This window comes from Mus musculus, chromosome 5, assembly GCF_000001635.26.
Source record: "Mus musculus strain C57BL/6J chromosome 5, GRCm38.p6 C57BL/6J".
Taxonomy (NCBI): Eukaryota; Metazoa; Chordata; class Mammalia; order Rodentia; family Muridae; genus Mus; species Mus musculus.
The window spans coordinates 41,760,377-41,772,527 of record NC_000071.6 but is presented as its reverse complement, the minus strand read 5'-3'; the positions used below and the strand labels follow the sequence as shown (position 1 = coordinate 41,772,527).

General features: G+C 49.6%; 1 protein-coding gene and 1 long non-coding RNA gene across 2 annotated transcripts; one reads left to right on the top strand and one right to left on the bottom strand.

Annotated features, from left to right (window-relative positions):
- Positions 1–7,442: 7,442 nt before the first annotated feature.
- Gm46910 lies at positions 7,443–9,893 on the bottom strand. The gene is made up of 2 exons (XR_001784850.2): positions 9,525–9,893; positions 7,443–7,704 (listed from the first exon to the last, which is right to left on the bottom strand). It is a non-coding gene; the product is annotated as a predicted gene, 46910 (long non-coding RNA).
- Positions 8,308–11,045, top strand: Nkx3-2 (NK3 homeobox 2). Its single transcript, NM_007524.3, has 2 exons — positions 8,308–9,049; positions 10,351–11,045. The coding sequence occupies exons 1-2, from the start codon at positions 8,584–8,586 to the stop codon at positions 10,884–10,886; spliced, it is 1,002 nt and encodes a 333-aa protein (NP_031550.2). The 5' UTR covers positions 8,308–8,583; the 3' UTR covers positions 10,887–11,045.
- The last annotated feature ends 1,106 nt before the right edge of the window (positions 11,046–12,151 follow it).

Genomic DNA, 12,151 nt, shown 5'->3' with positions numbered 1-12,151 from the left:
TAGGGCTCCCAATGGAGGAGCTAGAGAAAGTAGCCAAGGAGCTAAAGGGATCTGCAACCCTATAGGTGGAACAACATTATGAACTAACCAGTACCCCGGAGCTCTTGACTCTAGCTGCATATATATCAAAAGATGGCCTAGTCGGCCATCACTGGAAAGAGAGGCCCATTGGGCTTGCAAACTTTATATGCCCCAGAACAGGGGAACGCCAGGGCCAAAAAGGGGGAGTGGGTGGGCAGGGTAGTGGGGGTGGGTGGATATGGGGGACTTTTGGTATAGCATTGGAAATGTAAATGAGCTAAATACCTAATAAAAAATGGAAAAAAAAACCACCCTTTTGATGTAAGCATCGTGGTTTATTATCATGGAGGGAAAACTTTCCTGAATGAGTCAATTCAATTGAAAACATAATTCTCGTGATGTGCAGAGGAGGAAACCATTCTGAAGCCATGGCTTTCCTTCTTTCCAAGAGAAAAGGTTAAATATGCAGGGGAGATGAGATAGTCCTACACATCGCCATTCAGACAAGAAAGAGCAGAAAGGAAAGACTAGGGAAGTACTGTACATCTGTACAAAGTAGAGGGGGCATCTGCGATAGAAATCGTGAACAGCGAGCACTCACCTACGCGCCTGCCTACTTACAGTTACAGTCCACCTGGGTAAGACCGAGGTGGGGGAAACAGTTGGCCTCCCAAAGTTAGACCATTACTAATAAGAACAGGAACTCCCAGGGATTTAAGGTTGTCTGAGATTTGTGACCACAGACCTGTGGAACCCAGAATGAGCCTTTGAAAGACATGCCAGCCCAAGGAACAGGACCTATTGTGGCAGATTGGTGGGTTAGGCCTTTGGGGAAAATCAAGGAGCATTGTTGGAACATGAACACCGGGGATGAGAGTACGAAGAAGGAGGATGTCCAGAGAGATGGGAACTTAGAGGATGGTTGTGGAGTGTTCTCAAGCTGTCAGTGACACCAAAACCAAGTCTATAGACCTGCAAGGCACTGTCCTGTCGTTTGCTCGCCAGTTTGTTACACAACATTGATTCTCTGGTGCTCCTGTGAGATCTCTCACAAGCTTACTATAGTTAATTCCACCCATGTGTCTGCTCACTTCTTCCTCTTACAGGGAGCTTCCTTTTCATTCTCCCAGTTACTTGTTCTTCCATCTCCTCCCTTCCTCCATCCCTGTCTGCTTTCTTACTACATATTCTCCATCTCATTCTCTACTTCCTATCTGTTTTACGATCTCTGTGTACCTTCTTGTTTTGTGACCTGCACACATACACAAATATAAAGAAGTGCACATGTGAGTTCTGGGGGTGATAGATCAGTGGTAAAGTGATTGATTGGCATCCATAGGGCCCAATGTTCAATTCCCAGTACTGTGAGAAATATTAAAAAAAAAACTGAAACTATTGATCCATTGATTTGATGTTGTCTTGACAATACTTTAAGGCTGAAACTGAAGCCTTGGTAGTTCAGCGTGTGTGTGTGTGCGTGTGTGTGTGTGTGTGTGTGTGTGTGTGTGTGATTTTAAGTCTAGGTTCTTCATATGGAGGAAAACTGTTTAAGGGAATCATAACAGGCAGGCTGGCACCTACTGAGTACTTAAGTAGATGCTACTTGTCTTAGTCAGGGTTTCTATTCCTGGACAAAACATCATGACCAAGAAGCAGTTGGGGAGGAAAGGGTTTATTCAGCTTACACTTCCATACTGCTGTTCATCACCAAGGAAATCAGGACTGGAACTCAAGCAGGTCAGGAAGCAGGAGTTGATGCAGAGGCCATGGAGGGATGTTCCTTACTGGCTTGCCTCACCTGGCTTGCTCAGCCCGCTCTCTTATAGAACCCAAGACTACCAGCCCTGAGATGGTCCCACCCACAAGGGGCCCTCCCTCCTCGATCACTAATTGAGAAAATGCCTTACAGCTGGATCTCATGGAGGCCTTTCCTCAACGGAAGCTCCTTTCTCTGTGATAACTCCAGCTGTGTCAAGTTGACACAAAACTAGCCAGTACACTACTCAAGGTCTTTAGACATATGAAATGCTCTTTATTTTCATTCTTTCAGCAAGTGTGAGGCCAGGTGGCAGGAGGGATTCTCCCTCAAACTGATGAGTCCATGTACTTAAATGCAGAGGGAGTGGCACTATTTGAAAGGATTAGGGGGTATAGTCTTGTTTACAAAGTGTGTCACTGGGGGCAGGCTCTGAGGTTTCACAACCCCAAGCCAGACCATGAAGAAAGTGGCCCTTTCTTCCCGTTACCTGTGGAGCCATATGTAGAACCGTCAGCTACTTCTCCAGCCGTGTCAGCCAGTGTGGCCCCATGCTCCTCATCACGATAAAGATGGACTAAAACTCTGCAACTGTAAGAAAGCCCCAAATGAAATGTTTTCTTTCGTAAGATTTGTCCTGGTTATGGTGTCTCTTCACAGCAATAGAAGACTGACTAGGGAAGTCACCCATTTGACGTGGTGTCAGTATTTGGGGTCTGACTCTCTAAACAGTATGTGAGATGGAATCCATCGAAAACTGATAACTTTGTCAGCACAAGTCCGGATCTGCTCTTGAGACCAGATCCGGAACACACCTGGATTATGTCCTTTTTCTCACCTCCATCCAACCCACTGAGTCCTGTCAGAATACTGACAGATGGGATGGGAGAACATGTTTTCAAACTGTCCTTTTTATAAGTAACCAATATCTACAAAGTATAAAGAACTTCTCAAATTCAGCTACCAGATAACAGTCCAGTTCTAAAACAAGCAAACAACTCAAATAGATATTTCTCCTAGAAGATAGACATATGGCCGATAAGTCCATCAGCTGTCCTTAAAGAAATGTGAAGCAATCCAACAGCACTGTGCCACTGCATGCTCTAATGAACAGCTTCTATCACAAAGACAGAAAACAACAGAAGTTGGTAACGAGATGAAAAATTAGAATACTTGTGCTCTGTAGGTAGAAATGTAAAATGGTGTGGACATTATGACAAAATGAGATGGAGGTTCCTTAAAAGTTAAAAATAAAATAATTACAGAGTCCCCAAATCCTGACTCTGTATTCTAAAGAACTGTAAGCAAGATCTGAAAGAAATATCTACATGTGTGATTTTTTCTATGCATAAATAGGTCTTCCTAGTATTATTATGTGAATCATCAAATTATGCATATGCATTGATTTCATGTCTCAGAATTACTGAGAGGTACAAACAACTAAGTGTCCAAGGGAACCAGGTGTGGTGCTGCACACCTTCAATACCAACCCTGGAGAGGCAGAGGCATTCCCGAGGGACTGGCCTGGTCCTCATTATCAAATTCGTGGAGATGATAGAATGGTGTTTTGGCAAAAGATGGGGAAGGAAGGAGGCACGTGTTAGTGTCGGACGTAGACAGAATTTCAGGTTTTATGGTAGATGGTAAAGTCATTAAATCTGGTGATGGTTATGAGTGACAGCCTGGGACGGAGGAGACCCTGTCTCTCAGAGACAGACAGACAGACAGACAGACAGACAGAGAGACCAAAACAAGATATTTTCAAAAGTATTCCTACTGTGTCAAATCAACTCTCAGGTGTTTGTACCTTAATCATCATAGGGCAAGCCATACTGAACAGTACGAAGAGCCTGCACGGGGCAATAACGGATGGACCAGGTCCAGTTCTCTCTAGTAAATCAGCCTCTAGGACAATTGAATCCAACACCTTCTCTAGCTCTTTTCCAATCCTTTCCTCATGCCCACTACTGAACTGAACATTGATAGGGGGAAGGATGCTGACAAGTCCCGCATCACCTTAAAATGGAATGTCTCTACTACTGGACGACAGAGAAACGGAAGAAACGCGAAATTGAGAACAAACCATTGTTTTCACCCTGTGGGGCTCTCCCTTAAATCAGGTGCGTGGGTATGTTGCACATTCAGGAAGAGGGCTCGCTAGGTGGCGCTCGTCCTCCACCGTGCGTGCTGTGGGTGGTTTGGTTTCTTTTTCATACGTGCGCGAAAGCTACGCTCCAAAGGAAAGTGTTTTCCGTGGCATTTTCTTTGCATCTTGAGAACACGGTTTTTTGTTTCTTTGTTTTTGTTTTTCTCTGAACCCAATGGCTTCTACCATCTAGTTGTTCCTTCCTAGGTATAACTAGAGTTCGTTGCTTACTTATATTAAGACAGAAACCAAAATTAAAAAAAAAAATAGTTCTCTTTTCTTTACTAGGTTTGGTTTCAACTCGCAGGCCTGAGTTCGCTCGTGCATTGTCTAATGTCCAGAACAGAAGACATCATTAGGTTTGCGTGCTTTCTTTGGTTTCTCCCGGGTTAAGAGAAACTGGAATCTTTTAAAATGAATAAATAAACAGAAAATTCTAAGGAAACACTTAACGAGCAAAGACAAGGTTGGCGAGAACAAGCTAGGGTGAGAAATTCCGTTGGGTGAGAAATTCGGTTTGGTTGGTTACAGACAATTTTGAATACTGATTTAGCCACCCACTGACAGCCTTGAATCTGCTTGGTCTCTGTAAAGCAAGAATGATTTTCAACTCATCACAGCCCTGGGAGGTCTGTTTTTTTAATAAAGCAAAAAACCTTCGGGTTTTTGGTGTGTTAGCGGTACTTTGGCCTGCGTTGGTGAAGTGTCTCGCTTCAGTCTGATAAACCAGAACGCTGTGCGTAAAAACCCCTGCTAGGGGCCGACTGACTAGAGCACTGGGGAAACTGGCTTGACCCTTGATGTACTGTGTCTGCTTGTAGATCCCCCGGGGGGCGCCTGCAGATGAGAACCGACAATCCCCAGAGCGACTATTCAGCTCCAGTGAGCCAGCAAACTCATCCTCTCCTCGCTTGCTCCCGCAGCTTTACAGCCAGCGGAGAGCCCCGCTGTACGCCTGGTTTTAAAGGAACGGAGAGAACAAGTGACTTCCTCAGTCCAGGTCACAGTGTCTGCAGTATGTGGCCTGCTGGGGTAGAGCTGAGCTCCGCCTGTGCCCAGCACCGGAGAGCTAGGGGCAGTGCGGGGAAGGGGAAGAGAAGACAACCTCTGCTCTCCAGGTCAGGAGAGGTGCTGGTGACATCCAAGCGTCGCAGCTTGACCTCTGGGGAAGATTCCCTTACTGACTTGAGCGCCCAAGAAATGCCTGCGTGTGCGCAGAAGCTTGCCACGAAAGACTGAAGCTGTGGGTTCTCTCATCCCACAGCATCTTTCGCGGCTTTGCCATTCCAAAAGCATGGCCTCTGCGAAGGATAGAAGCGTCGCCGCCCAGCAGAACACCAGGCCTAGGCTGCCTAGGGGACCCAGGGCGCAGCTCGTAGGGGGCGCACGGGAACCAGACTGCAGAAGAGGTGCTAGACCCACGCAAGGATCTTGAAGAGGAGGCAGCTGGAGAAGGAACAGATTGGGGGGAGAAGAGAAGAGAAGAGAAGAGAAGAGAAGAGAAGAGAAGAGAAGAGAAGAGAAGAGAAGAGAAGAGAAGAGGAATACATGTATGAATGTGTGGAACCTGGGAGGTGAGAAGGGCGTGCGGCCACGAAGACAGGCGCAGAATGATGACAGATCTTGTCGCAAAACAGAACCCCTAACTCGTTCGACTCCTGCTCAGTCCAGGCCGGAGAGCAGCGCCTGCGCCAGGCCAAGAGCCACAGTTGTCAGCAGTCACGGGTTTTCCGAAGTTGGATGCTTAGCCTAGAGGCTATCACCCACGTTGTCCTCGAAGGGGGTTGGGGGGGTATGCCTATGCTAGCCGAGCAGTTCCAGACCTCCTCTGACCTCTTGAGCTGACCTTGACTCAGGATGTACTCTAGGTACTTCAGTGCATCCGGCCATAGCCCCCAACGCCTTTTCATCTCTTCTCACTTCTTACTCTTTCAGGGGCTTCCTCTCTCCGTAGCTCAGAACCGAGTGTTTATCTTCTTCCAAACACATCTCCTTCTGGCCCTGCCTGCACCGGTCACTCACTAGACCTAACGATCTGCTAACCTCTGGCAAACTCCGTCGCCCCGCGCCTCCTGGAGAGGCGGATTGAAACCATTTCGTTATTCTCATGCAAAAACCAGCAATGCCAACAACTTTTAAAATGACCGAACAAGTGGTTTTCCGAGCTTCAAAAATGTCTGCCACTTACCTCTTGTCAACTTGTGATTTGAGATAAAAAAGACAACAAAACAAAACAAAACCGGTTATTTCTGCCAAATAAGTAGTAATCATTACTTCAAATAAGCATATGGATACCCAAACCTAACCCTAGCGCTCAGGTATTACACTCTTGGATATTCTTGTCCATCAGCATGTCCAGAGCTCACTGGTTCTTGTCCCCACCGAGAGAGCCCCATGTCCACAGGCCATCACACACATGCTCTGCACCTGAGTAACCTCATTTTTCTATCAAGCTTTGTCCCTCGTCCTCCACTAGCCCCTAAGTCAAGATAGCTATACACATTCTCAACACCCAGCATGGGATGCAGAGAAGAGAAAATCGATTTTAATAAAAGCATGAAAATGTTGAAGGGGGAGTGGAGAGCCTCATTTTGAAACCTCTTAAGCATTTCATTGGATCCTTGTCCTAGCCAGAAGTTAGTCCCTTGGCTGTTATAGTTGCCAGCTACTAACAACGAATTTAAATCTTTCCCTCAAAACTTACACAATTGTGAAGAACTATGAAGAGTTGTAGCCCCTTCAAGAGAGGCCCATCCCTTACCCCAAGGGACCCTGCAGCATCTTCATAGGGCAGGAAAACAGGCAACTGCAAGCCACGAAGTCTACAAGTTTCTAACCTTCCTCCCGAGGCGAGGCGGACGACTTTGACTGGGTAACGATTTCTCCCCCGCAGTGCGGATCAGCTCTGGGAAGCAGCTGCAGGAGGCCTTCCCTATTTTAATGACACCAATGAAGTGGCCTCCTCAGCTTCTGAAATTAACATCACAACTATTTAAATGTGTTCAGAGGTTCAAGCTTGTGTATTGGACCAAGCCTCGGGTCACATTTGTGGAGCAGTCAGTAAGATTTGTCACTTGAACAAACTTGTCATTAAAAAGATGTTTAGTAAATAGGCAACATATGTTTTGACATAACCACAATGTTTATATTTTGTATTTACTTCCTTCTAGTGAGTAAAATAACTTGGTTCTTATTTTTAAGGGCATTAAATCTCAGTTCTGGATCTCACTATTGTGTAACTCCCAGCTAGTCTCTTTCAAACTTATCTACTCCTTCTCAACTCACAAGAAACAGAATATTTAAAGAACAAATTAAAAGCATTTTTATGTTTTCTTCTTGATGTAAAACAAATTGAACAAATCCAATTAAATTCAGAGTTGATTGCCCAAGGAGACGAATACCCAGCTCCAAAAATTCTCTACCCAAATGCTTTCCAATTCCTCGCCCCACTTGGTGCTTAACTAATATTTTTCAACCTAGCTTTTTAAGTCGTCTACAGAAATCCAATCCAATCAAACGTAAAATGATAGGAGTACTTAGTAGAGTGATTTTAATTATCAGATTACTTCAGTAAAGAGCATTAGCAGAGAAACAGCTGAGAAACTTTAAGAGTGGAAGGAAAAAAAAAGATGAATTTTGTTCTTCGACTCTGGGCTCCTTCCTAGAGAACAGAAACTATACGTCACATCTGGAGATGCTTTCTGTTGAGTTTTCGCCGAAATTTTGAGCTGGGGTTCATACTGGTGTTCCAGAAAAGCGCTAGAGTCGATGGTTATCGGAACTGAAATCAGAAACAAAGTTTCGGGATGATGGTTCTCCTCGATGCTGAAGGATGCTACTGAGAACCAGGTTTAGGAGGGAAGGGGTTAAATCAGACCCTGTCTTTTGCTACTCAACTGGTGGACTAGAGTCTCTTAAAGTCAACGGCCTCCAGTTGGAACCAGCCAATCCACTGCCGGGAGAGCCCAGGACAGCTAGTGAAGGGGCGTGGCCCGATGCTGTCACTCAGCGGTGAGGAATGACACTCTGATGGGAGGGGGGGGGGGGTACAGTGGAACGCAGAAGCAAAGAGAAGAAACAGATAAAACCCCGGCAGAGGGTAAAAGGTGTCCCCGCTCTTCTCCGATTTTAGGGGCCTCAGCTGTCACTGCGGGCGCCAGAGGAGTAGGCTCCGGAAAAGCCAGCCCAGAGGGGAAGAGGGAGGACCCGCCAGGAGCGAAGCCCTACAGGCCGGGAAGACAGAGGCGCACAGAAAAAGTGACTTTGGGCGGTGCGCCTCGGCGGCGCTCCGGAGGCGACTGCAGACGCGGAGAGGACCCTTGACAATTCTCGCCGGCCTCTCCCCAGAGGACAGACCCGGGCCGGTCCCCAGAGGGCCACGGGCGAAGAGATAATCGGCCGGGCTGTAGGAGAAGAGCATCTGGCGCTGGATTCCAGGGGAGGGGGTCCTGGCGAGGTGGGCCTGTGAGGTGGGGTGAGGGTCGGCGCGGATCCTGGAACTGAGGGGGGCGGGGGCTGCTGTGCTGCGCAGGAGTGGGTTGCGGGGGCCTGGCGCGCCCCTCTCACTCGCGCTGAGGTCGCCCAGAGCTCCGTGTCAGGCTCGAAGCTGTCCCCGCGCCCCAGTTGCCCTCCTGGCTGCCGGCTCCGATCTGCGGCGCAGATGGCTGTGCGCGGCAGCGGCACCTTGACGCCCTTCTCCATCCAGGCGATCCTCAACAAGAAAGAGGAGCGCGGCGGGTTGGCTACGCCGGAGGGGCGCCCGGCACCAGGGGGCACAGAGGTGGCGGTGACCGCGGCGCCCGCCGTCTGCTGCTGGCGGATCTTCGGGGAGACCGAGGCCGGTGCGCTGGGGGGCGCCGAGGACTCTCTTCTGGCATCTCCCGCCCGAACCAGAACAGCCGTGGGGCAGAGCGCAGAGAGTCCGGGAGGTTGGGACTCAGACTCAGCCCTGAGCGAAGAGAACGAGGGCAGGAGGCGCTGCGCCGATGTCCCGGGAGCCAGTGGAACCGGCCGCGCCAGGGTGACCCTGGGCCTGGACCAGCCAGGCTGCGAGCTGCACGCCGCCAAGGACCTGGAGGAGGAAGCCCCGGTCCGCAGCGACAGCGAGATGTCAGCCAGCGTTTCAGGTCTGCTGCTGCGGGGGGTTCTCCAGGAAGGGGGCTGGGCTGAAGGGGGTGGGTTAAGAGGTCAAGCACTCTGAGGCGGGGTGGGCCTACTGTGGGAACACGACGCCCTGCCGGGCTTAGTGCTAGCGAAGTCTCCAAGTTCTTCGCGTTGGCGCGCGCTGCCCCAAACCTGAAGCAAGTGAGCTTCTTAGAGCCGGGTGTCCTGGTACTATGTGGCCTGCGCTCTGCACCAAGAACTTTGAGTTCATCTGCAGTGCCTCAGCTGTGCCCATTTAAAATCTCTAGATTTAGGAAAGGGGGACCAAAAATCTATGAGGTAGATCCCTGACACAGCCATGCCAACGACTGCAGATCCTGTCACAGCGTAGGAGTGGGGAGCCTTGGGAAAGGGCGCGTTTAACTTCCCTTACCCCAGGACTGGCAAAACAGCCTTTGGCTGAGTACCTAGGGAGCTAGAAACAAAAGTAGCAGTTACCTGAAGGCGGGAGATGGTGGGGAAGTGTGGTTGAGGTGGTCTGGGAGGCGCTGGATCGTCAAGACTCTGTATCCACTCACGGGTATATTTCTTAGTCTGAAAGGCCGGCTGCTGGCTTCTATTGGGTACAGTCTGCTGTAGGCCTCGCATAGGCTTCGAGCCGGCCAGAGCGCTGACTTCTTTTGCAGGCGGTGCTGCAGGAAGCACAGAAAAGGCTGGGAAACGGGGTTCAGATCAGGGTCTTCACTGTCTGCACCCGGCTTCCCTTTATTTTCATGCAAAGAACAGGGAGGCAAGTGTACTGGGGCCTCGCGTTGTTCCCTGTTGCCGTATCCTGACAGTTCTGGGTTCTTAGGACGGAAGACTCTCTATACCTCTGACCTCAAGATCTGCACCCTTCCCCACCACCACCTTCCTCTTTCCTGTAGTCAACGGATGTGTGGGTGTGGGTGTGCAAAGGTGTGCTGTACAACTCGAAACAGAAATTCAGTGTAGAAAGCCACGATTCAGGGCTAAGTACAGAACAAAACTTGTGGATATGTTCAGGCCAAGTATCCTACATTCCTGCAGGAAATCTGGGGCCTGGAAAACTCGGGAAGAGCTGTTCCCCTACTGCTCTAGCAAGCAGCAGAAAAGATACATTATGTGAGAAGCGTGGAGGACAGAGTTCTGAAACAGAACCCTCTGGAACTTCTCCTCCCCTTTCAGTAGGCTCAAAGTGGGTTCCCTTGCCAATCTTCCGCAAGAAACCACAGCAACCGAGACCCATCTTCCCCTCTGCGAGTCTGACAGGTTCTTTGCTTTTTGTTCCTACCGGAATCCGCAGGCGACCACAGCCCGAGAGGCGAGGATGACAGCGTTAGCCCTGGAGGTGCACGCGTGCCTGGGTTGCGCGGCGCCGCGGGCAGCGGGGCTAGCGGCGGGCAGGCGGGCGGCGTGGAGGAGGAGGAAGAGCCCGCAGCCCCTAAACCGCGAAAGAAGCGCTCCCGGGCCGCCTTCTCGCACGCCCAGGTCTTCGAGCTGGAGCGCCGCTTTAACCATCAGCGCTACCTGTCCGGGCCGGAGCGCGCAGACCTGGCAGCTTCGCTGAAGCTCACAGAGACGCAAGTGAAGATCTGGTTTCAGAACCGTCGCTACAAGACCAAACGCCGGCAGATGGCCGCCGACCTGCTCGCCTCTGCACCCGCCGCCAAGAAAGTGGCCGTAAAGGTGCTGGTGCGTGACGACCAAAGACAGTATTTGCCCGGAGAGGTGCTGAGGCCACCTTCCCTTCTGCCACTGCAGCCCTCCTACTACTACCCTTACTACTGTCTCCCGGGCTGGGCGCTGTCCACGTGCGCGGCCGCTGCTGGTACCCAGTGAAGCCCTTGGGACGAGGCAAAGAAGGATTCCTGCGTCCCCCGTATGCACCGCCACGGACAGGTGTACTCTGTGCAGGCGAGTTCTGCTCAACTGGGGATGAGGCAGGTGGGGAATGAAATCCTGCTGGGACTTGACACACCTATCCAGGGTGACAGGGCCCTGGAACTGAGTCTGCCCTCAGAGGGCGCCTTATTGTCATTTGAACAGCTGCGCCCTATGACCCCAGGAGCTCTGCACACCGGGCCACCGATCCTCAAGCCTCGGGACGCTATTTATTATTCACAACAACGTTGGATTTGGATTCTGTCTGCCAGGGGTTGGTGTTTGCCCAGAGTAGAGAGGACTCCTGGAGACCCCCGGTAGCCTGAATCCTCGGAATCTCGGGTCGGCCAGGCGCTTCTGGCGCTAGGCCACACTAGTTCATGGTATCCATGCTACCGATCTGTATCTACGTATCTTTAATGTTTGAAAATTACATTTGTGACAAAGGAGTGCAGAATCCTTTCAGCCCCAGGCCAGGAGTTGAATTGAACCTCCAAGGGTTTGATTTGGGGGAACCTTCACTCCACCCCTTGCGGGGCGCCCTCCTGGACGCTGAATGTAAGAATGGGAGCCTTTCAGTGCGGGGCAGGCCAGGGATTCCCTACACTTTACCTTTCTGTAAATTCAGTGCCATACCCAAAGGGAAAATGCCTGGGAGACCCACAAAGACGGTCCACCGCCATCATTAAAGCCCCTTTCGGAATCCCACCTTTCTTCCTTCCTTCTTTTCTTTCTTTCTTTCTTTCTTTCTTTCTTTCTTTCTTTCTTTCTTTCTTTCTTTCTTTCTTTCTCTCTCTCTTTCCTTTCCTTTCCCTTTCTTTCTTTCTTTCTTTCTTTCTTTCTTTCTTCTTTCTTTCTTTCTTTCTTTCTTTCTTTCTTTCTTTCTTTCTTTCCTTCTATCTTTCTTTTCAAAGACAGTTGAGAATTGTAGCACTTTTCGGTTGTTTGTATTCAAATAACGATTATTTTTGTATTCAATGTGAATATCCCTGGCCTGCGTTTCCGCTTCTTCCTCCACCTTCCCTGTCCCTCTCTTTCAGCCCCACACCCTCTGTGCCTTGCTTGTTACTGAGACTACGTGTCTCCGTCAGCCTCGCAGCTTTTAGCCTCTTTAAGGGCACTGTGCACTCAACTAGAGTTATCTTTAAAAGATTTGTGAATTTTGGAAACTCTATTCGCTGTATTTTTTTCTCTTTAATTTATAAACTTTAGTTCATCATGCC

Coding starts and splice junctions, on each gene's coding strand:
- Nkx3-2 (NM_007524.3), top strand. CDS start 8,584: ATGGCTGTGCGCGGCAGCGGCACCTTGACGCCCTTCTCCATCCAGGCG. Junction 9,050..10,350: donor GATGTCAGCCAGCGTTTCAG/GTCTGCTGCTGC, acceptor CGGAATCCGCAG/GCGACCACAGCCCGAGAGGC.